This window comes from Aphis gossypii, chromosome 3, assembly GCF_020184175.1.
Source record: "Aphis gossypii isolate Hap1 chromosome 3, ASM2018417v2, whole genome shotgun sequence".
In the NCBI taxonomy this organism is placed as follows: Eukaryota; Metazoa; Arthropoda; class Insecta; order Hemiptera; family Aphididae; genus Aphis; species Aphis gossypii.
In genome coordinates, this window is record NC_065532.1 from 9,076,959 (window position 1) to 9,099,949 (window position 22,991).

The 22,991-nt window shown below is 32.9% G+C and overlaps 1 protein-coding gene and 1 long non-coding RNA gene across 5 annotated transcripts in view; one reads left to right on the forward strand and one right to left on the reverse strand.

The window, feature by feature from the left end:
- The window catches only part of LOC126551506 (uncharacterized), a 102,888-nt gene that overhangs the window by 72,337 nt on the left and 7,560 nt on the right, over nucleotides 1-22,991 (reverse strand). The window lies entirely within an intron of this gene.
- Nucleotides 1,890-19,237, forward strand: LOC114132091 (facilitated trehalose transporter Tret1-like). Of its 4 annotated transcripts, none has more exons than XM_050205041.1 (8): nucleotides 1,890-2,112; nucleotides 15,986-16,117; nucleotides 16,179-16,237; nucleotides 16,321-16,459; nucleotides 16,971-17,356; nucleotides 17,438-17,782; nucleotides 18,390-18,658; nucleotides 18,741-19,237. In XM_050205041.1, the coding sequence occupies exons 2-8, from the start codon at nucleotides 16,060-16,062 to the stop codon at nucleotides 19,006-19,008; spliced, it is 1,524 nt and encodes a 507-aa protein (XP_050060998.1). In that variant the 5' UTR covers nucleotides 1,890-2,112; nucleotides 15,986-16,059; the 3' UTR covers nucleotides 19,009-19,237. The 4 variants fall into 4 exon arrangements, with proteins under 4 accessions (XP_050060998.1, XP_050060996.1, XP_050060997.1 ...); XM_050205039.1 differs by lacking the exon at nucleotides 1,890-2,112 and adding an exon at nucleotides 9,803-9,905; XM_050205040.1 differs by lacking the exon at nucleotides 1,890-2,112 and adding an exon at nucleotides 11,612-11,844.

Below are 22,991 nucleotides of genomic sequence, written 5' to 3' on the forward strand. Positions count from 1 at the left end.
ACATATTATACACTGCACTGACACAAGCTCGTCCGAGGCATCATTAATAACGCTCGTCCCGGGCGTACGTTGTGCTTGTCAATATTTAACGAACTTTGTGTGCTCGCGCCGTGAGCCGTACACGTTATAATATGTATATATATGTACACATGCACACACACACACACACATATATATGCACGTCGTAGCCTTGTATGGGCGAGAGCGAACGCGACTGCCGCCTCTCATCGACCGACCTACGTGTCCCGTGTCGTCGACGGTATGCGGTATCAGTGGTATTACATACATTTACACAAATTATATTAGGTGGTGGGTTATACGAATACGACGCGTTTTAAAGGTCTGCCGCGGCGGCGTTGGTTTCCGTTTCCGGCCTCGCGCGTATCGGCTACGAGACCGCGCGTATACGTGTGGACGGACGCTGCAGCGGGATCGGAAGCGACGGAGCGAAAAAAAAATCTATCGTCGCGGAGAACCGCCTCGAAGTTTGACGTGTTCGGTTTTATATGCGAAGTCGAAACTTTTAACGTTCAAAACGATATCGGTGAGGTGCTGTACCGGACAGGTATTAGGTACGTGTTTACCGTTATTGTAGCGAGTGCAAAATACTCGTTTTTTACCAAACGCGTATTGTATTCAGCTAGAAATCGAAGTTTTTATACGAAAAGTATATATAAAACGAACGTCGTAGTATACTATTTTCTGCGAAGAACCCGACTCCGCCCGGGGGAAAATTGAACAAACAAGAAATACTCACATCGATAAATCGGTGTGTCTCGGTTATACGCAGCTGTGTACCTCAGTTCGCGGGCAAGTCGCCCGTGGCAGATCGGCACTCTGTGTATTTTGCAACGTGATTCAAACTATACTCTCCGAACTTTCTGATATCTCTAAGAAAAATCTCTGAAACTTTCGGCAAGACTGGTCTTCTTGTTTTTGAGTACTATACGCATAAGCTACAAACACGAAACCGTTGCCTTTTTTGTAAATGTTTATCGAATACAACAAATCTCACATAAATACGTTTCTGTTAATTCACCAAAATGAATCACTTGTAAAAATGTAAAAAAAAAAATGTCTGAGCGAAAAAATGTATATTGTTGTCATTTGTCAATATCAAATACAAAACTGCAAAATATTTTATAATGCTTTTACTGAAATATCTTAAATTGTACGTAAAACATATTTTAAAGAGTTAAATATTTTTGTATTTACTTTAGCCATAGTATATTATTAAGAAGGAGCAAATCTAAATATGTAGAAAATTCGGTAGATAAATAATATATTTAATATATTTATAAATACCTACGAGTGTAATTATACATATAAATCGTTGACGTTGATGTTAAAGAAATAATAAATATTTTTTTGGAAATACGTTTGTACGGTTTGACTTTTTTTTGACAATAGCTTTAAAATATGATCGGTAGTCCTGCATTATTTTACGCGTTACTTGATACTGACTATCATTACTTGGAAAATATTGCTTTGTCGACTGTTCACTTTTATTATGTAACAATCAGTAAATAACAGCGATAATACATAATAAATAATAATAATATTGTTTGCGCCCAGGGTCCGATCGAACCGTGACAGGATATGTGCACCTACCTCCTCAACCACCTTCCTAGCCAGCCTTTAATGACACTTACACATAGGTACACTCACGCGCGCCGTCCGTTATATTTGTTTATTAATTATTTTATTTGTCTATGATTATTATACTTATATAATGTTATCTCTGTTTAATTATTATATATAACAGATGAAATTTACATTTCAATTACATGTTATATTATATTATATTATTACCATAGCCAAAAGTATACATTTTTATATGATTCAGTTCTTTCTCCAGCGTTGACGCAATAACGCGTCTTATACGTGAGCTAAACTTAATGTCCGGGTGCATATTTTTTATTGCAAATTGTATGTAGTTCTATTGCGAAAATCGCTACTGAATTTATATATTATTATTGTTTTATAGACGCGCTAATCGTCGTATTTATTTTTTTTTCTTATATCATCAACTTTTTCGTGTTTCTGTGTGTGTGCAATTATTTATATCTAGGCTCTAAGAGACCAGCTGGCCAGTCTGCAGTCCACAAAGTTGTGAGTTGTTGTTTTATTATTATTTTTATATTATTGAGCTAGAAGGGCCTTATTTGTTATACAATTTTACAGTTTTAATAGTTGCCTTTATATTATTATTATATTTGGTTGGGCCGAACTGGCTATTTAAATTATTGTTTTTTATTCTGTTTGGCCAAAAGGGCCGAGTGCCATCAACACACATAATATAGGTACACAAATCGGTCGGTGGGTAATGTAAGGTGCGTACGATAATGTCGTGTAATATACTGTTCGTACTGTCGTTTCACGAATGTAAAATTTGAACGATCGCAAAAGGCGACTATTCAAAAATTAGTACAATAAAAAGAAAAGCGCTTGGAAAAATATTTTGCCCAGGGCATACGAGAATGGTCCGGGCGGCTGTATGCGGAGATGAGAAGATGGAAAAAAATTGAACCAGTAACACGAGAGAGGATCGTAGCAAAAAAGAGACCTCTATACTACAGAAAGTACCAGGACACGCGCGTGACGGAAAAGGATTTTTTTTTTGGAAACTTTCAACGAAAATACGAACAAGCCCGCGAGGAGACACACGCGGGCCGGAATGACGTCGCGGCGGCAGAACTGATCTTATATGATATTACTTAGGGCCCGGCTCGTCGTGACGGATTTCGGTTTAAATAAGAGACCGCTGCAATCGATTTCGAAGGGAACTCGCGGTCGTCTTACGTATAATACGATGCTCCTGCACACCGCAACGTTCCGCTTAGACGATAATATTATATATTATTATTTTAATGTAATAATATAATATAATAATACTATATACGGTCTCGTCGAGCAACGCGTCGGCGGCGGCGGGCGGCATCGGATATAGACGTGCGCCGGAGACGTTCGGCAACGGTGCGCGTACCGGAAAATCTCTGCGCGCGTGATACACACGAACGCAAAAGTAAACACGCGCGCGCGGACTCGATTAAACATTTATTGTGTTTGTACTTTGTACGGAAGCACAAGCGGCGGCGGCGGTCGTGTTTACAGAACACGCAGTGTATTACGCCGACGGTATGTATATACGGAAGCTATACAGTACAATGTTATATGTATAATATAATAATACGCAGATACTGTATAATACGCAAATATATACTATATATTAAATACATACACGTGTGTGTGTGTGTGTGGTGTGTGTGTGTGTGTGTGTGTGTGACACAGTCGTTGTAGTAGTTTGTCGTTATATGCTACATATTGCTACCGTTGTATAGGCACACACACACACGACGAGCCGCGCCCGGCGTTTTGCACGTCCCGCAATGTCCGGCCCGGAAAATGAACAATTTGTTTACACCCCCCTCTACGTTACTCTTTCTCTCTCTAGCTCGCGTGTGCAAACCAAAATCTCATCAGATCCACACGACCCGATACGCCCCGACCCGAACGTATTATTATTATGCGTACATTATGACGTACCCGACCTATCCCCCGCGAAGCGCAATTCGACATTGTGTGTATACGCGCGTAGGTATACGTATAATACTGCAGGCGATTTGTGTCGATTAGCGACCGCACTACGCGTTTCGAAATCGATTTTATCGCGCGAGATCGATATACGATCGAAATTTAAAAAAATCACCTAATACGATTTCGAAAATCGAAACGGGCATACGAACAATTATATATCGTACTTACGTTTCCGCAAATGTTGTATATTGTATTGAACAATCATGACTAAACAGGAAACCTCACGATAATGTTTTCAAAGACCTAAAATAATTTCGAATTAGTCTACTATAATATACTCAAATATCCTAAGACCGCCAACGTCAACATTTTAATATTCAAAAACTATAAGAGAAAGTTGATCAGAAGGATAAACATAGTATTAACACTATAGCTCAATGGTTTTTTTTGTTTCATTTTGATATCAATCGGTTATTTGGGGGAAAAACTTCTACAAATATGGTGTTTATATAATTTAAAAAAGTCCACTATCTATTAAAAACTACCATACAGCTACTGTCATGGCAATTACTATGTGTATCGCGACGTTTCTATTTTGAAACGACCCTAAAACTTCCACATCTATAATACTAGTATATTATGTAGTTACCTAACTATTATTACTATTATTATTATTACAATATGTCTTTATTATCCATGGTAATAATTTACTATATCTATTATATTGATATTTTACGATTTGATTAATATTGGTCGTATTTAAATTATTAATTTGATAATGGTCCATGTGTGTGTGTGTGTGTGTGTGTGGTAAATATAGTTATGAAATCGTACAGCTAAACGAATATTAAAACCACCGGATGATAACGACACGCAGCGTGAATATAGTGAATATAATGTACAATTAAAATAATAATATAATATTATTATTTAATACACAACATATATTTTTTATCTGGCACAGCAATTGTGTATAATATGAGCGTATAGTCGACTTGGAGTCGAGAAATAAATATCAAGTACATAAATATATGTGTATATTGTATATATATATTTACTGTACCTATACTAATCGAACGGAACGTTTATACAAACGCCCTATGCAATCAATCAAGAGACTTTTTAGAAAGACGTCCGCCCGACGACGTGCAGATAAGCCGAGCCAAAATAAAATAAATCGAACAGCTTCGATCCCTTGCACACACAAGTACAAAACGTACACATCGTTGCACTGGTGACTTTTATGACTATACATTATATTATTCGCGTTAATGATATTATTATATTGTGCAGCGCACCGAATCCGCGATCCGTTTAAAGAGTTTTAATCCCTCCGAAAAGAATAAAATCCTCATACTATAGAAAAATACGCGCAAACGATAATATTTTCAAACAAAATTTAATGGTTTTTTTTTCGACCGAAAAAAGTAGTAATCTTTAAGACGTGGAATAATAATTAATACATATTTTACTAAACGATACCTACAATAATAATATTAGGACGATATTTGTGTATTGATGTGTATAAGCACATACTATACACACCGCACGAGATTGACATTTTTTTTTTTTTAGATTTTAAAACGTCTACATTTATTACTATTTATTATACACGACGAATATGGTTAAACCGTTTAAGTCAAAGTGAAGTGTCGTGAGGGGAGGAGGGATGGTTCACGTCATATACGAGAAAATTATAATGTCTTTCGTTCAAATCGTATGCGCCACACCCTTTCGTAAAACGATAACAATATTATGTTGGCGTGCATATTAATATATTATTATACTAGTACGAGTAATTGATGGTTTTAACTTTTAAGCGACAAGACGCGTTCTTGGTATGGTACTGTTGTATTGTAATGACTACGCTATTATGGTATTTTTACTCTCACCGTAACTGTATAAGCTTTTATAATATAAAAAAAATGTTGCTTACAGCTCCTCGGTTGTTTGTTAGTAATTTGCACTAAAATCCTAAACAGTCGTGTATTGTACATGTTACGAGTAGTGCTGAATAATATTAAGTGTCACGTTCTGGCACTTTCAACGCAGTCGTAACGAACCACTATCGGCAATCGATGAATCATTCGTTTTGTCTACAATGGTAATAAACAATTATAAATAATGTGTTATAGCAATAAAACGAAGACGAGCGATTAGTGAAATTGATTTTTTTTCTAGTTATTGTACGTCGTGAGTTTATCGCCTTAAAATTATGTAAACTCGAAAATAAATATAATACACACTTACGAAAAAAACACAACATTTAATAATTATTAACCTTGATCATTATTATGGCAACCTAACCTGAGGGTATTGTGAGCATATAATACAATATAATGTACATTATTATACATTTATTGCATAAATTAATTTAAATTAGGTATAAAAAAAAATAATTTTTTACCATGTATTTTCCTAGATTTACAGTAATGAAACTGACTCTATTGTCCGGCAGAATATTTTTTATACATTGAAAACGAACTCTACATCCACTGAAGTATTCGGTGCATACTCCATACCAGAGGTTTCAAATTAACAACATTAAATCTTAAATTTTGAAACGATCGATATCGATGTTGTAGGCATACTGATCGTATAAGTACTGTAGGCTATATTATGTAAATCGATAATCTATACGTTAAATATATTTAATAAACAAGCCGATAACGAAAACAATATAAATCTAATATAAACATTTAGTCCAAATTCTGGGTTTTTACATTTCTTATTAATTCATTTGTTTTTATTACAATAGCATAAAAACATATAAAAAATCCACTGCTGATATAATTAAAAAACAAAAAAAAAAAATTGGTTTATTTGGAATCAGAATGACGTGAAATGAATTTGTAAATAAAAATGAGATCTCTATCTTATATAATATATTATATTATAAAAAAAGAAGCATATATATGCTTTAAAATCAGAAAACTAATTATACATATGTTCATAGTAGATGCATAAACCTTATAAATTCAGGGTTGGGCAGTATCTTAGATTCAATTGAATCTAGTATTTTGTATCTCGATACAATTATGTGAAGTATCAAGTATCTTATATCGCGATACTTCAAAGCAAAGTATTTTGTATCTAGTATCTTGATACTGCTTTTGAGTATCTTACCCCCTTGGAAATTATTTTTCAAGTACCGATAAATCATAAAATATAGTTATATATGTGATATATATATTATATATCTGTAAATTATAAGTTATAATTACAACATATAACATATTAAATAATATAAATTAAATAATGAATCATTAATTTATTTATCATTTACAAAACAAACTGTAGACTTCTAAGTTTTTTAGGTATTTTGTCAATAATTTCTTCAACGTTCAATTTTATTTTGGTTATGAATGTAAAGGTTTGTAAGCCCATTCAATCTGGACTAAAATTAAAACAATAATCAAAACGTAAACAGTTAATTAATACGACAAATATTTCACTAGTGAATAGGGAATATTTACCTCCTTCGTAGAATTCCTTAAATATGTTTTTAATCTTTTCATATAATACTATACAAGCTAATGCAGTGATATAAGCAAAAAAAAAAGGTCAAGGAGGAAAGTGGCAGATATATCTTCATCGTCTCCACTCGTAAATACGCCACTGATACAATAAATACTCTATGTTTAAAATTGTAATCCAAGTGAAAAGTAAAAATATTTTGAATAACTTCCCGTCAGTAGACATTACGAATACTTATAATATACCTGTAATATTTATAAAATACTAAACGTAGTCGAAGATCCGAACAAGTCAAGACCTACGGTGTCAGTATGCTGTGTATAAAATATTATTACAGAGTTATTAACTTGGATGTGACAGAAAGTGTAATATAACCACACTGACCACCTCAGTTCGTGTTTAACGTATTAATAGCTGCTATAATATTAAATGAAATATTAAACTAAATTGTATTATTCACACTCGCTCTTACTCGTACAGCTTCCTTTCATCCGTCTGCGACGTAAGTCGTTACATATAATATATTTGGTATAGGCGACAACGTATATTTAAATAGATGCAATAAAAAATATTAAATTGGTTTGAATTTTAAAAATATTGTTCTCTCTATTCGTTAGTCGCTGCTGAACAGGACGTACAGATCATTTTAAATCGTACAATTAAAATTCACGATTTAAATAATATTAATTCCTGGACCTCAAAAGTGTGTAGGAAATCACCTCTTTGCTATGATTGAACAAGATTAATCACTACCGTTATACTTTGCCGGAAGAAGTATATGAGATTATACGAATTCAAAAGAGACGACATGCGTTTAGCTGCTTTCCAAGTATTCGTGATTAAAAGCAAAACAAAGTTTTGCATAAGCGCAACACAATTATACGGATTTGAAAGTTTTTCTTGTCTGAAACGACTGCAGCAAAACACCAAAAACATTGTCACCGAAAATCAAAACGAGACACGAATGACATCTATAATAACATAGCAGTATGTATATAAAGGTTCTACCTTTAGTAATTTATTGTTTTTAGTGAAACGTTATTATTGTGTTACACTCATATTTACAAATGTTTATAGTATGAAAAACTTTGAACGTTTTAATGGTGCGTATTATGTGCATTGCTTTTAAGTTTATGCTTAAAAAACACAATGCGAATAAAAGAAGAAAACAGTCACGGTCGTCATGAGAATATAATATGCCAAGTGCCCTTATTCAGTATAACTTTTCCCCTATCCCGAGGTACATGACCCACATTAGCCTGTCTTTGAACTGTTCAAAACTTTTTGTTTCGTGTGTATATGAGTTTCCTTTATGTACGAATCACACTTTCATCGCAATACCCTTGGCATTCCTCTCACACTCAGTCAAGAAACAAAACTTTTATTTCTTAGAAACGTATCTCTATTTGTCGTGTCCATACTCTATGTACATATGTTATTCTGCTGCCACGAGTTCTCTAAAATTATTCAGTCGCATTGTCGTTACAGTCTAAAATAAAATTCAATTCGTTAAATTTAAATATATTCCATTTTAACTATACCTACTGATGGTCCGTTCGTTAGAAAAAATTTGTTTATTAATTATTGAATGATGAGAAAAAAATGACACCATTTATTATAAAATTTAAGTGAAATATAAGAATTTTGGATGCGATTTGGAATCCTAGACATACTGGTTTAACAAATAAAATTCAAAAATTCAAATGAAGCCCTCGTATAATAACTTATAAATTGGATCTATTAAGTTCGGAATTATTGAAAAAAATTTCTTTTAATGTGTCACAAATTGTTACTCATCATTTTCATAGTTTCTATACTGAAATACGAATAAAGAATGTTGTTTTAAGCAGCCCTATATATATCAAACGTTAAAGTTTTGTAATGAGTTAAAAGTTGTTTAGTCTTTTTATATAATAAAGTGAAATTAAAAAGTTTTACCTTAAGTATATTATATATATTTAATTTATGTAATCTTCATAATATTACCTATCTATTATTATATTTAATATTATGTTAACCTTACTCTTGCTCTTCGCGCAAGTAAACTATTAAATAAATAAATAAATTCACAATATAGTTTATAATATTTTTGGGCTTCGCAAATGACGCTACCGACAAGCTCATTTCTATTTTATCACCGATTATTTCTTGTTATTTATTCAGTTTTGTCACTGTAAATAGATATACCTGTCCAATGTTGTTCACTGAAAAATAATAAATAATATGATAATTTAATTTTTTTTTTTTAAATTTTAGATCGAAAATTGACAAAATGAATCACAGAAAATGTTTCTCGTCATTTTTTTTCATAATTGTACATTTTGGTACTTTTACCTACGTGTTTTGGTATACTCGTGGCCAACTTTCCTGCAAGAGAACGATTAAAATGATTTTAAACAGCTTACAGAAGCATTCAATGTTTGACTGAAACCACTTGCTGTAAATAATAATTATGTCGTTTTACCAAAACATTTAAACTATAAAATATATAAATAAAAATTACCTGTTTAAAACAAAAAATAATATAACATCGTATAATATGGGTTTAAACGAGGTGATATCTACGTCAAAGATTTCGAAATTTTTACAACTACTTTAAAAAGCGTTTTTAAATATTATGAAATCCTGTACAAACAAAACACACGCTGTCGACACCATCGTATGTATATATACTAATACATAATTGATGGTCGAAAATAAAACGATTTATTGTCGTATTTTTAAAACGTCCACTGTTTTCTATAGTTATAGGTCGATAGGTTATACTAAACGTATTCTAGACAATGTTTTCACTGCACACAAGCGCGACAGCTGGCACCGCACCACGAGAGTTAATCCTATTTGTGTCACCGTTTGTACCCATTGCACATCACGTCGGCACAATTATATAGGTAAGTAACTAATAATAATAATAATAACAATAATGTATTAAACGTTTCACGATTTCCGGGTTTTATCTGGTCAATACCATACCGGTAAATCGCATAAAACACACGTACCACGCGACGATCGCATATTATTATTTTACGAGTTTGAGTAATCGGTGAAAATGTTTATTGTACGACGTGATGTCCACAAGTCTTGTACACGAATATTACAATATTATATCGTAAAATATAACAATGACAATAATAAAATAACGACGAGCAGAGTGTGGAAAACGTGATGTCGGCGGTGTCGGTCCGTGCAAATACGTAATAATATATATGTGACTATATATTGCGGGCGCGAGCTTAACCTTACACGCGCACAAATACGCGTGCACATTATAAGATGTCGTAGTGGCGGCTATAGTGGTGACCGCAGTAATGACGACCTATCGTCAGTGGCGGGGCACGGACAGACGTAGCGTACGTCTATAACATTATATATTATGGCGACGATTCCGTCCGTGAGTCGGTCGGATTGAGCTAATCCGATGGAATAATAATAATAATAATAAGCGGCCGTCCGCATTCGACGACACGAACGCACTCACTTCACACGAGCACGACACACGTGTCCGTTTCCGACGGCGATCTCCACATCGCCGGGCATTGTCATTATTATTTCGAACGATATATATTATACTACGGATATGGTGCAATACCATATTATATAATATTATTATAATGTCGAATCGGACGTTGCTAACGTACGACGAAGAGTGAAGAATACACGCTTAGAGCACGCCTGCAAGGGGCTACTGAAGTTCGATGATCTCACGAGTCGTTTTGAAATCAAAGATCAATGTTGTTATCGCGAGTACTATTTTCTTTGGCGTGTGTGTGGTCGGTTAGGTTTTCCGCGTATCGTTAAGTAATTTTTAAATTGTACACGGCGTTTGGCGTAGCGTGAAACACGGCGGCCGCAGGAAGTGGAGAGCCCCTCAAACACAACGATCAAATTATTAAAATATAATATAGTGCTATAAATTACCTTTTCAAGCCTTTGTTTTTATTTTACAAAATTCTACACTTTTTTTCATCAATATCATCATGATGAACAGTTCATTCATGTCACAGAGTGCATAATATATAATTATAATTATTATTAATATGTTGGCCAAAGGGTCGTTTAGAGTCGTGTGTAAGGGTCGTGATGAGTACCCGATCTCGTACTATATCGTTATAGTCTGAATCCTTACGCACGTGGAGTCTTATAAATATAAAACATTTTATTTTTATTCCCATCTCGCGAGGTGCATGTCAATATTTATAATTATAATATAGTAATTATTATTTCGCAACTATATAATTATAATATGCAGTATATATGTATAACAATAATAACACACACACACATGGAAATGACGCGTCATCGAGGAGCATAATCATAATAATATATTTATATTATCGTAATGATTAGAGGACTATTCAATTAATATATATTGTGTATATAATATTAAAATAGGATTATAATAAATTGTTTTGAAACTTATCGTATCATAAAATTACAATAGTAATGTAATTATATAATTATTATAATTTATAACGCATTACGAGCGATATCTTTAATAGAAAGAGGTCGTACAATATATATAAGTATAGATATTTATTTTTTTTTTTTTATCTTTTTGCGCTGTCGCATTTTATATTATTACGTTATTGGTACGTGCGCGACGTTTCTCGACACCAATTTTTTCTCCGTATAAGTACTTACAGTCCAAATCCGAAAAAAAATAAAACTATATAACACGCACATGTGCTACGAACAGCCGACGAATTTCGTTCCCCCCACGCTAAACAACGACCGTTCGCGCCGTCGTCCGTTTATCCGACGGCTGACTGACAAACGCTAGAGACTATAATATTATTATCACACACACACAGACGAGCGTCGTCTCCGTCCGTAAGTCTTCTCATTTTTAGACAAGTATTGTACGTCTGATTACGACAACACGGAATAATAACAAGTATTAATATATAATATTATATAACGTAACACCGTCGGACAACGAGAACGCTAAGTATTTTTCTTTGGACGCGACGTCGCGATCCTGGGGATTTGGAAACATTATGTATAATATAATCCTCCGACAATGCTCGCGCGCTACAGGTGTCCGCACCGTTTATCTGTATTTTTCCATCTACGCTCGCGTATGTCTGGCGATACGACACATTCCCCGGAATACGATTCCGATCGGAAACCTCTATTGTGTCCGAACTATCTTCTCGCGAGATGATTTCGAAATTGGATCAATCTCTAGCAGTCTCTCTACTCGGATTCACGTTTACTGTATATAGAACGATGATGTACACATGTCATCGGGCCGAGTCGTTTTCGCACACCGATCAGCTTACGATTTGGTTTTTTTGTGATTTAGCATATCGTATTTTAAGTCTAGCCGGTATAATATATATATATTAAAATATATAGTGTTTCGTTACGCACGGATTACGACGTACGACCACAGAATAGATGAAATTTCATCTATTCTGTGGTACGACGGCCGTCTGTGCGCGAGATTAGAATTAATAACCCGTACACGGTACAGCCTATCTCTAAAAAAAAAAAAAAAATACTCGAACTATTATTATATTGGTCAGCCCAAAATAATAAAACCGTATTATCATACGGAGTGACGAAATCCGCCGAAACGAGTGCAGTCGCACATTCTGCGGTACCTATTTATCACGGCGTTATTCCATTATTGAGATCGTATCGACTCCCGTAAAACAACGGACACTCTGTATAAGGACACGTATCTCGCCGCTTACTCACACGACGACCGTTTAATAACGACTTATCGATAACGACATAAATGCCCAACATTATAATAATTGTTATTATTATTGTTACGTATCGCCCGACACGACCGATTTTCGTAATGAAATTAATTGGTCGCATTTTAAATGAATAAGTGCTGGTGACGAACGGACGATGCGAGTGGTTCACGACTGCACGAAATTATTCATTTTATCGTAACCGCGATACAGTAGGAAAAACGAAAATCGTGTCGGATCAGTTTGCGGTTTTAGCGACAATCGCGCGGTATATTGTTATTTATTATTTAGTATATGACGTAATGCGACAGCGATTTTTTTCCGTTTTCCGACTGTCGTACGTGTAATATAATACAATACTGTTTTATCGTTAAACCGTAACATACATATTTTTGTTCGCGCGATTGTCGTCTGGAGCAGTTTTTTTTTTTCGTGAAATACGTCCGACTGCCGGATCTTCATGAATTCTCCGTCGAACGCCTATTGTCTTTAGAGGTGCGTAATTGAACGTGGTTCGTTTATTCGTCAGCACCGCAATATACGAGAAACGTCACGATATCGTTATAATACGCACGTCTATGCGCCTGTAAGTATTCGCTTTTTTATTTTTCAAAAATTACACGACGTTTTGACTATTATCAATACTCTTCGTATATATATAGATGCGCATTTATCATATTATTATGACCTATAAGCATATATAGTATACACGAGCGTCTATATAACGGAGGAAACTGTACTAAACTATTTTGTATTCTACGCGACCAGCTCGTCCCGAGCCTGCAGCAGTTGCAGCAGCAGCGTATGTTTCCACACTGTATTTTCGTCGAAATCGATTTACAGCAATTCGTTTGCGTTGATATTAAACACGCTTAGAAAATTGTGTAGGCGGCTACGTGACTGAGCCGAACGTAACTTTACGTATATTGTGCATAATACGATATTATATTATAGTACATCATAGGTGGATAATATAATACCATACAATAATGTAATGCGCCCTTAACGCGGTGATATATTATATAACCGAACTTCAGCGGGTGCATAGCTGTGTTATAATAATAATATGTATTATTATAAATTATAATATTACAGTTTTCGAACTGTCGTCGCGGCGGTTGCGGGCTAGGGTGGAAAACCGCCGAATTCCCCGGGATCCTCCCCGTCGGCGGCCGCGGGGTCGTTTTTGCCTCGTCAGTTCACGCCGCGCGTGTAAGCCATACGCGTATTATTACGATCTTAAACTTACAGGACATGCCTCCTACCTGCTACAGTGGTATATCTAGCGAGCAGCGAGAGAATGGTTTTTATTTTATTTTTTTTTTGTTTTCACCGCCCCGCGAAGGCCATAAATTACGACGGAAGTGGCGAAAGGGCATGGGCATAACCGGTGTAATTAATAAGGAACGTTGAGGGATTTTCATTTATTTTAAGTGAGACGGCCTCGGTCGCTCCGGGACCGTTTCGCCGACGTCGACGACGACGGCGACGATGCGGCTCTCGGTGTACGAATATAATTATTATTACGGGCGCGATAACGAGAATACTGCGTATAAATGTGCAATATATTATTTTACTAAATCTTAGAGAAATTTGGAGCGAAAAAAAGCTACAATATAGTAGTTTTCCGCGTACTTGACAAATATCCGTTATAGCGTACACTTCAAATAATAGAAATTTCAAATTTTCATTTATGTTATTGTCGATTCCGGATCCTCTGAGCTAGCGTCTAGTGTTAGAACCTGAGGATATTGTAAATTTATTTTTACTAGAGATATTAACATTATAATATTATCTATTATTATGAGATGAGTTATAATAAATATTTCCAAAAAAGTTTTTGTTTTAGATAAACATAATAATACTGAAATTATTCATTAAAAATCTCTATCCAAAATAAAATATGTAACAACTGTTAAATAATTATATAGTTAAGAACGTTAAACTATATTTATTTTTCTCTGAATTATTGATTAAATGTCTAATTTGAAAGTTTCGGTTCAAGTTTAATTTTATCTGATAGAACAAATAATGATTTATTTAAGATATCGTTAATTATGGCTCCAAGCCATATTATTCAAATATTAAGTTATTATGTGTCTAGGCTGATGTAGATTATGGAATAAATTTTGAATATAATATTTATATTTCTTGTTATAACTTTGTGTATTATTAATTAATAATAAGTTGTTGAAAAACTTAGCTTAAAAAAAATTCTAACTAAATTAAAATCAACAATATCCGGTCCTACGTAGCGTATTAATGTTTAAATTACACGTGTTTTTGACTTTCGACGATTTTAATTGTAATAAATAATTTAACTATTTTCTTAATATTATTTAGATAACTTTTTGAATTTTGTATAAAACCCACACAAAGCTTACGCTTTTTAAATTACGCGTTATTAAGAGTACACGAAAAAAGTCACATTACGAGATCAAGATCCTTGACAAACTTCATGGAAAAGAGTTTGATAATATATAATATTCTATTTATTGTAATTAATAATATTATTTCAAATAGTAATAATTACTGTTTTTTTATTATTATTATTATTATTACTGAACTCTGTACATCGAGACTCGTATAACATATTATATTTAACGATTATGATTGTTCTTAGTCACATAATCAGTAAATTATCATTCAGACAATCTTGTTTCAAACGTTAAGTATTCTTGAATTAATGTTAAATTATTATCTTTTGTATTTAAATAATGTTTCTATGAATAGTTTGATAAAAGTCAATGTGATATTAATTATTATGCATTACCTATTTACCAATGAGCAATATTTCTTTAATAATTCATTATGTAAAGTATAAATAAATTTATATAATATTAGTCATGTTTTGATTTTTTAGTTTTTTTGTGAGCTTATCCAATTAAATTTCGTCGTTTTTAATACTTAAAAGTTAATAAGATTTAATAAGATTTCATTAAAATGTAGATGAATCAACCAATATTACTCATAGACATTATAATAACTAATTGTTATTCAATTATAATATTATAATGATATATATATTTACGTTTAATTTATCTTTCGATATCAGTGAACACTAATAATAGTAATACATTTATTACCAAATTTATGATGATTTATCAATGCACGATATTGTGTTATGAATGACTGTATAATAATAATATAATAATAAGTATTCCGACGGTGTCTATACTTTTTATTATTCTATTAGTTTCTAAATATTGTAGCAAAGTTATTTCGATCAAAAGCCATATTTTATACATGTTGATTTTGTGTTTTAGCTACTGACATCACTTATAGTTATACGACTCTCGATCAGTGTTATAAGTCTGGAGCAAATTGAAACCATAATATAATGGGACAATTTCCCTTGCCGCACGCAGTTACCGACGTACGATGTGGGAACGAATTAGGTATGTAAACAATATTGTAAGCATTTGTTTTTATTAAATTTTAATTGAATATAATTTATAGAATATAATGACCTCGTAGAAACAAAAGTCAAGTATGGCAAAAGGGCGACTATCGCTCAGGTAAGCAGTAACTGTTTCGGCATAGATATCCATCTGCATACGCGTTTTAATTTACGTAAAACTAATAATACGTTATTTTACAGCTACTGGCTACAATTGTTCAGAGTTTATTATTGGTAAACGTTGGAATGGAGTTGGCGATGGCTACAGTGGTAATCGGTTCACTTTACAAAAATCCAAATGCCGAATTTCTCCTGTCTGATACCGAGTCTTCTTGGTACGGTAAGCACACATCATGATTTATAACTCAATATATAATAACTTCAAGTGTACAATAACGGCGTGTCATAGTTCTATGTATGATAAAACATTGATTCAAATTGACTATTCCTCATTAAATGAAAGCTTTTTAAATTTTGACAGTGTGAAACATCTTTTTGAGAAAAATACATTTCATTCACCAATCATTATTAGAATTTTAATGATTATCGATGTTTATGTTGTTTTATCACGTAGGTAAATACGACACATAATATAAAATATGATGACCATGATGTTTTTTTTTTTTGCATTTAATATGTTTGCTGATATAAATTAGAGAAAAATCACCACATCCCCTTTTAGCAAACACACGTCATATTAAGAACCTAAATGAGACTCAATGTATTATAAATTCACCGACATTTTTACTTTTTAACTGTCCAATGTCGTTTTTTATTTCAAAACCATTCACCGCGGTATGCATACCTATTGTAATAAACATTGCAGAAATATTAATATGATACGTTTTTAGGGAGTATACTCTATTTGTGTCAACCGATCGGAAGTTGTCTGTCCGGGTACGCACAAAAGCGCTTCGGAAAGAAGTCTTGCGTGGTTTTGGCTTGCGTTCCCAGCATCTTCGGCTGGATGCTACTGTGGTACGCAAACTCGGTTACCATGTTGTACTGGTCGACCATAACGATGGGCATGGGTTTGGGTTTCACCGATGGCCCGGCGTACTCGTACATCGGAGAGATTTGCGAACCGAGACTCCGGGGAATCATGTCCTGCGTGATAAACATGGCGTGCCTGATCGGCGTCTTGTCCAGTTACGGGCTGAGTTACGTTTTCCAATGGAAAACCGTGGCCGTGGTGAGCGCCCTGTGTCCGATCATGTGTCTGATCCTCGTGACGTTTGTGAGTTTTGATTGCAATTTTCTGTTTATTTTGTCAATCGTTTATTACATACTCTCATCCTCGTTCTCGTGTGTATTATAGATACCGGAAAGTCCGATTTGGTTGCTGTCCAAAGGCAAAAACGAAAAGGCCATGAAAGCCATTTGTTGGCTGAGAGGATGGGTAGATCCTCACGTCGTTTCCACCGAGTACCAAGAACTGATGTTTTACTACAAGACGTCACTCGACAAATCGAAGACGATAAGAGATTCGAAAGGCGTGTTTTCGTCGTTTTTATGGGTCAAGAGTCCTTCGGTGTACCGACCACTACGGTTGGTCACCATTTACTATATATTCACGTTGATTTCGTGTCTGACGCCCTGCCGCCCTTATATCGTTAAGTTAATGTACGAATCGGGAGTGAAAGATACCCACAGTATAGCTTTAGTGAGTATATTTATATAGATAAATGCAATGTTATGTCTTATGTGTTTCAATAAAAGTATTTAAATACTTATTTTAGTTATAATAGGATCGAATGTTTTTTTTAACACTTATACTATAGTTATACTAACAATATAGTATATTAAATACTTATTGTTGGTATTATCAAGTTAATAATTTAATTTATTATTTTTATAATGATTATTATCATTTATTGAATAGTGAATAGTGATTAAACATTTTAATCGAGCATAAAACGATCGTGTTTATGTGTAATTTACTTATTTACAATGTAAAAATGACAAATTATTAACCTGATAAATTATTACTATTTTTTTATGGATGGATGAATTAATTTTTTTTTTTAAAAAAAATTAATCATATTACATAAATTTAAATATAAATATATTTTTTAAAGTTAATTTTGGTAAACGTCTGAGTGTTAGTTAAATACTTTTCAAATTTATTAATAGCAATATTGCAAATTTAACTGATATTAAATTAAATCGTTTATATTTTTTGTATACGATAACGTAACATTTTTTTTTTTATATAGATATAAAATATGGAATTTATATTTATTTATTTATTTTTAATTAATATATTTAAGGTGCTTTATGGATTTATGCAATTGGCTGGAAGCATAGGACTCACCTTAACAGTGCGGAAACTAGGAAAGCGAATGTTGACTTTATCAACGTTGGGCATAAACACAATGGCAATATTCTTGTTCGCTGTGTACTTTGTGTGTATTAAAAACAAACTGATTAATTCCGAAGCCTATGTACCAATGATTCTCTACTCAATCATCATGTTCTCTGGAGCAATGGGCATGCTGACTGTGCCGTGGACGTTGGTCAGCGAGATATATCCTAATGAGTAATATACATACATTAATTATGATTTTCATTTTACCTTTTAATTAATACTGTGGTATTATATTGACATGATTTTTGTATAGAGCCAAAAGTTTTGCTTCAAGCCTGACGACAGCAATTTACTACATCCTTACGTTTTCGGCGACCAAAGTATATTTAAGTGTCGAAACTACTCTGGGCCTGAATAACACCTTTTTCATGATGGCGGGTTCCAGTTTTGTTGGGTTTTTATACCTCTATAGAAATATGCCGGAGACCGAGAACAAAACATTTATGGAAATTGAAGAATTTTTCGTACCCCAAAACGAACAAACTTCTTCTGAGGTATCACCAGGACCCCGAGCCGTATGATAAATTCTATTTTTTTGTTTTTTATTATTGTGTACATAAACGGTTAGTATTATAAAGTTACCTAGAACGATGTATGTACAAATTTGAATTATTAGATATTAATTTTATTGTGCAATTATTATCGTATGTGACGGTTTCATGAGATTTGAATTGTTATACTATAAAAACATCAGATTCTATAAATTTATGTTTAATGTATTCAGTAATATACGAGAAGCACAATAATGAACATTCACTATTTTGATATGTAAAATAATCCAAATTCCTTACTTTGTGTTTTAACACAACTTTTATTAACTCTTAGCACTCGTCTATTTAATTTATTATACGTTATATAATATTCCATGTAGAACTCTTGATACTTATTATTCTTGAAAGTAGCTTGTTAAAACATAATATGTTTCACCATCTATTTAGTGAAGTCGGTACAACATTATTTTAACAGGAGCAATCGTCTAATTTAAAATTCAAACCACATTAATACATTATATTATTAACAACTTCTTGAACATCTTTGCTCATGAAATATACTAAAATTTACCATTTTATGAACAACTTATTATAAAAGTAAATTATTATTATTTTAGTTATGTAAGAATACATATTAACTTTTTATATTGGGAATATAGTTTTTATTGTGTTGAATGTCGGCCTAAAAACATTTTAATGGACCATATTATTTATTATTGTTATTAATATTTATTTAGTTAGTATATAATATACATAAAAACGTATAATATAGTATTGTATCACACTGTATAGTAATTAATTTTACTTTTGTTATTACTTATATTGAATAAATTATTGATGTGCTAATATGTATATAAAATATAGTATAGACCAAAATATAATATTTTTTGTGTACAAAATTATTGTTTTATACAAATCACAAATATCATTATTTCAATTAAATAATCTATTATTTCTTAACACGTTATTTTGATGATACCATTTATTTATACCTCTGCCCTTACAAATTATAAACTTATAACGATACCTATACGGTTAAAGAAACGATATATTATGCGTTTGACGACAATAATATACGACACGCACGCAAATAATATTATAAGCAACGAGTTAAATAAAAGGAAGGAAATAAAAAAAAAAGCAACAACACTGGAAAACAACGTCAAAAGATTTGTTATACACACTTTTTTTTATTACTATTATTATTATTATTATTATTTTAAGGAGGGAACCGAAGTCGTTAAGGTCCGATTATAACAAGGGGCCAGCCACTGTTATCATGTTGGGTATACGCAGTTTATTTTCCACCCTTTATACCGATTCATTTTTAGCTTCTCGACAAACTGAATCTTTTTCTCCGTTACTTTTGTCTCTCATTTTCTCATTCTCTCTTACTCTCTCTCTCTCTCTCTCTCACACACTCAATTTTCCATTCTATTTTTTTCACGCGACTTCGCCCCCTCTCGCGTCATTTTCTTTCAGCAGCTTAAATTACTTCCCCAGCCATCTCAGCCCGTTCCCTGCGCACCCACCACCTGACGCAGCACCCGGCGCAAACAATTTTTCCTACATCATCCGCACTTGGCACACACAATGGGCGCCCTTCTTTTGCCACTTTATGAAACGGTTTTTAATCATGTGATTTCGTTTATTATTATTTTTTTTTTCGTGCTTTCTTCCACCGTCTTTTCCATTTATCTTTTCGCCCCCGGAACCAAAAACGAATATCGGCTATTTATATCTATGTTTATAATAAAAAAGTATTAATCATATTCCTTCTTCCGTACCACCAGTGGTTTATAATTAAAAGGAAACATAATCGATGCGATTTCAAAGAGAAATGACGCTACACATAAGTCATTAAAAACATATACATTTTATCTTACGAAAACCCTCGGTTTTTATAAAAACTATCAAATGCCTGCAGTTATTTATGAGATGCTCTTGTGTTGCTACACATCAGACACAGTTCAAACATTTTATATCGGCCCACACGAAACATCGATTAGGTACGTTTTATTCAAACATAACTGTTATTATGTACATTTTAATACTCGTATATTAAATATGACCATAAATACAACACGTGTACATCGGCTCATCAGAAAACACTATAAACACGTTTGACAGTTTTAAAAATAATATTTATACTCCCCGATTTTCCATTTATTAATATAATAGGTGTCGACCACATTGCATCACGTCAAGAGGGTCGTTAATCTATTATGAAGTTAAACGATCAACAATTCTGCGTAGAATCACTATAATAGTAATATATTATTATGGTCTTAGTATAGCGGAATAATATTATGGTCAGTTAAATCGATGATAGAACCGGGAACAATTACAGAGCGGAAAATACCAGAAGTCACAGCGGGGTGTAGTCGAGAATCGGGACGACCACTTGAAAAAAAAGGTATACAGAACATTATATATAACCATGGTCAATGGTCATCATCCCACAATGTGGTCACTGGTCGTGCAGTAAACATATATTTTACACACGCATTTTGTATGAATATATATATTGTACAACATACCTAAGTAGAAAAATAAACATATTTTATTGGTTTAAATGACGTGTTCCAGAAATGTTATGTTCGAGGTCCAAATCCATATACACGTGCATTTATTAAAACGAACATTAACGCGATACCTATATTAGCATTTTCGTGCAGTACTTCGGTACGTAGTTTTTCGCATAATGTGTTGATGCGGAGCAACGGCGTTTTCTTGAGTAATATTTTTATCGATTTTTTTGCATATAAACCGAGTCGATAATGAAAAAAAATTTAATCAACGAACCCTATATAATATATAGTGAGTAGAAAAGGTGGTTTTTAGCGGCTGGGCGCGGTTTAATTAAAAGCAAAAGAAGCTCGTTATTTTTATGGTTCAGTACTTAAGGCATTTATATTAGGTAGAGCAAATAAAAAAAAAAAAAAAAAAATACATAATAAAACGTTGTTGGTTATAAACAGTACAAAATTCAAGGGGAGGATAAGGTGCCGTAGATACAACCAAAAGGCACACGGTCATATTGAAAAATTTATAATTTTTCCAACACATTTTCATCAGAATTCTATAATAAAGTTTTCAATTTGTATCATAAAGAATTTTTTTTCAGTTACGCTTAGAGTATCTGCCCAAAGAACATAGAATTAAACTATAAGGTATCCAAAAGATAATGAACAAAGCGATATTATTTTATTTATATATATATATATATGTTATATATATATAAAATAAAAACCATCAGATTCCAGCTACTTCATTAGATCGAATTGGTAAACGGTGCCGAATGATTTCGCGTAGGAAATAACCTCCATTAATTTTCACCCTCAGTGTGAAGGGTATATACACAAAAAACGATAAAACAACAACGGAGGAAACAGAACAAAACGGGAAAAAATGTGAAAATGAATTTTTTCCCGTTAAGGAGTGCCATTGCTAAGAGTGTTTTTACGTACCCTTTTGTTATAAATGCGTTTCCCGGAGTTCAGAACAAGAGCATTTTTTTGTTTTTGTTCTTGCTGTCAATAATAAATATGAACCAGCTCAGAACTCATTTCCTGAACGCTTTCACATATTTTTTTATTAGATTTTTTCTTGCGTAAAGGGAAACACGCGGTCCATTTTAAAGGGTGACATAATTTTAATATAGTATATATACTGTACAGTGTATATATTATAAATGTATACAAAATATTGTACTCGTATATTATAATAATATATATTTATGTAAAAAGTGGTATACAGTACGACCGTAGTTACATTTTATTTGAGGATGGTAAAATTTTATTATTACTACTCAGTGACTGTGACTTTAAGACTTTTCGAAAATTTGTAGTCATATTCACTCTCAATTTTAAAACATTATTAATATTTCAAAACTGTCAAAAAGCTCAAAATTAAATAAATAATTCACTTATCTACCTATAAGTATTATTATTATTATAATATTTCTGTAAAATAGTTGTCATATTTTTACGTATAGACTTCGTAATACCTGT

What these genes read in the sequence shown, in the direction of transcription:
- LOC114132091 (XM_050205041.1), top strand. Translation starts at nt 16,060, where the DNA reads ATGGGACAATTTCCCTTGCCGCACGCAGTTACCGACGTACGATGTGGG. An exon ending in AAAGGGCGACTATCGCTCAG is followed by an intron (nt 16,238 to 16,320) that starts GTAAGCAGTAAC and finishes GTTATTTTACAG; the next exon opens with CTACTGGCTACAATTGTTCA. An exon ending in GTCTGATCCTCGTGACGTTT is followed by an intron (nt 17,357 to 17,437) that starts GTGAGTTTTGAT and finishes TGTGTATTATAG; the next exon opens with ATACCGGAAAGTCCGATTTG.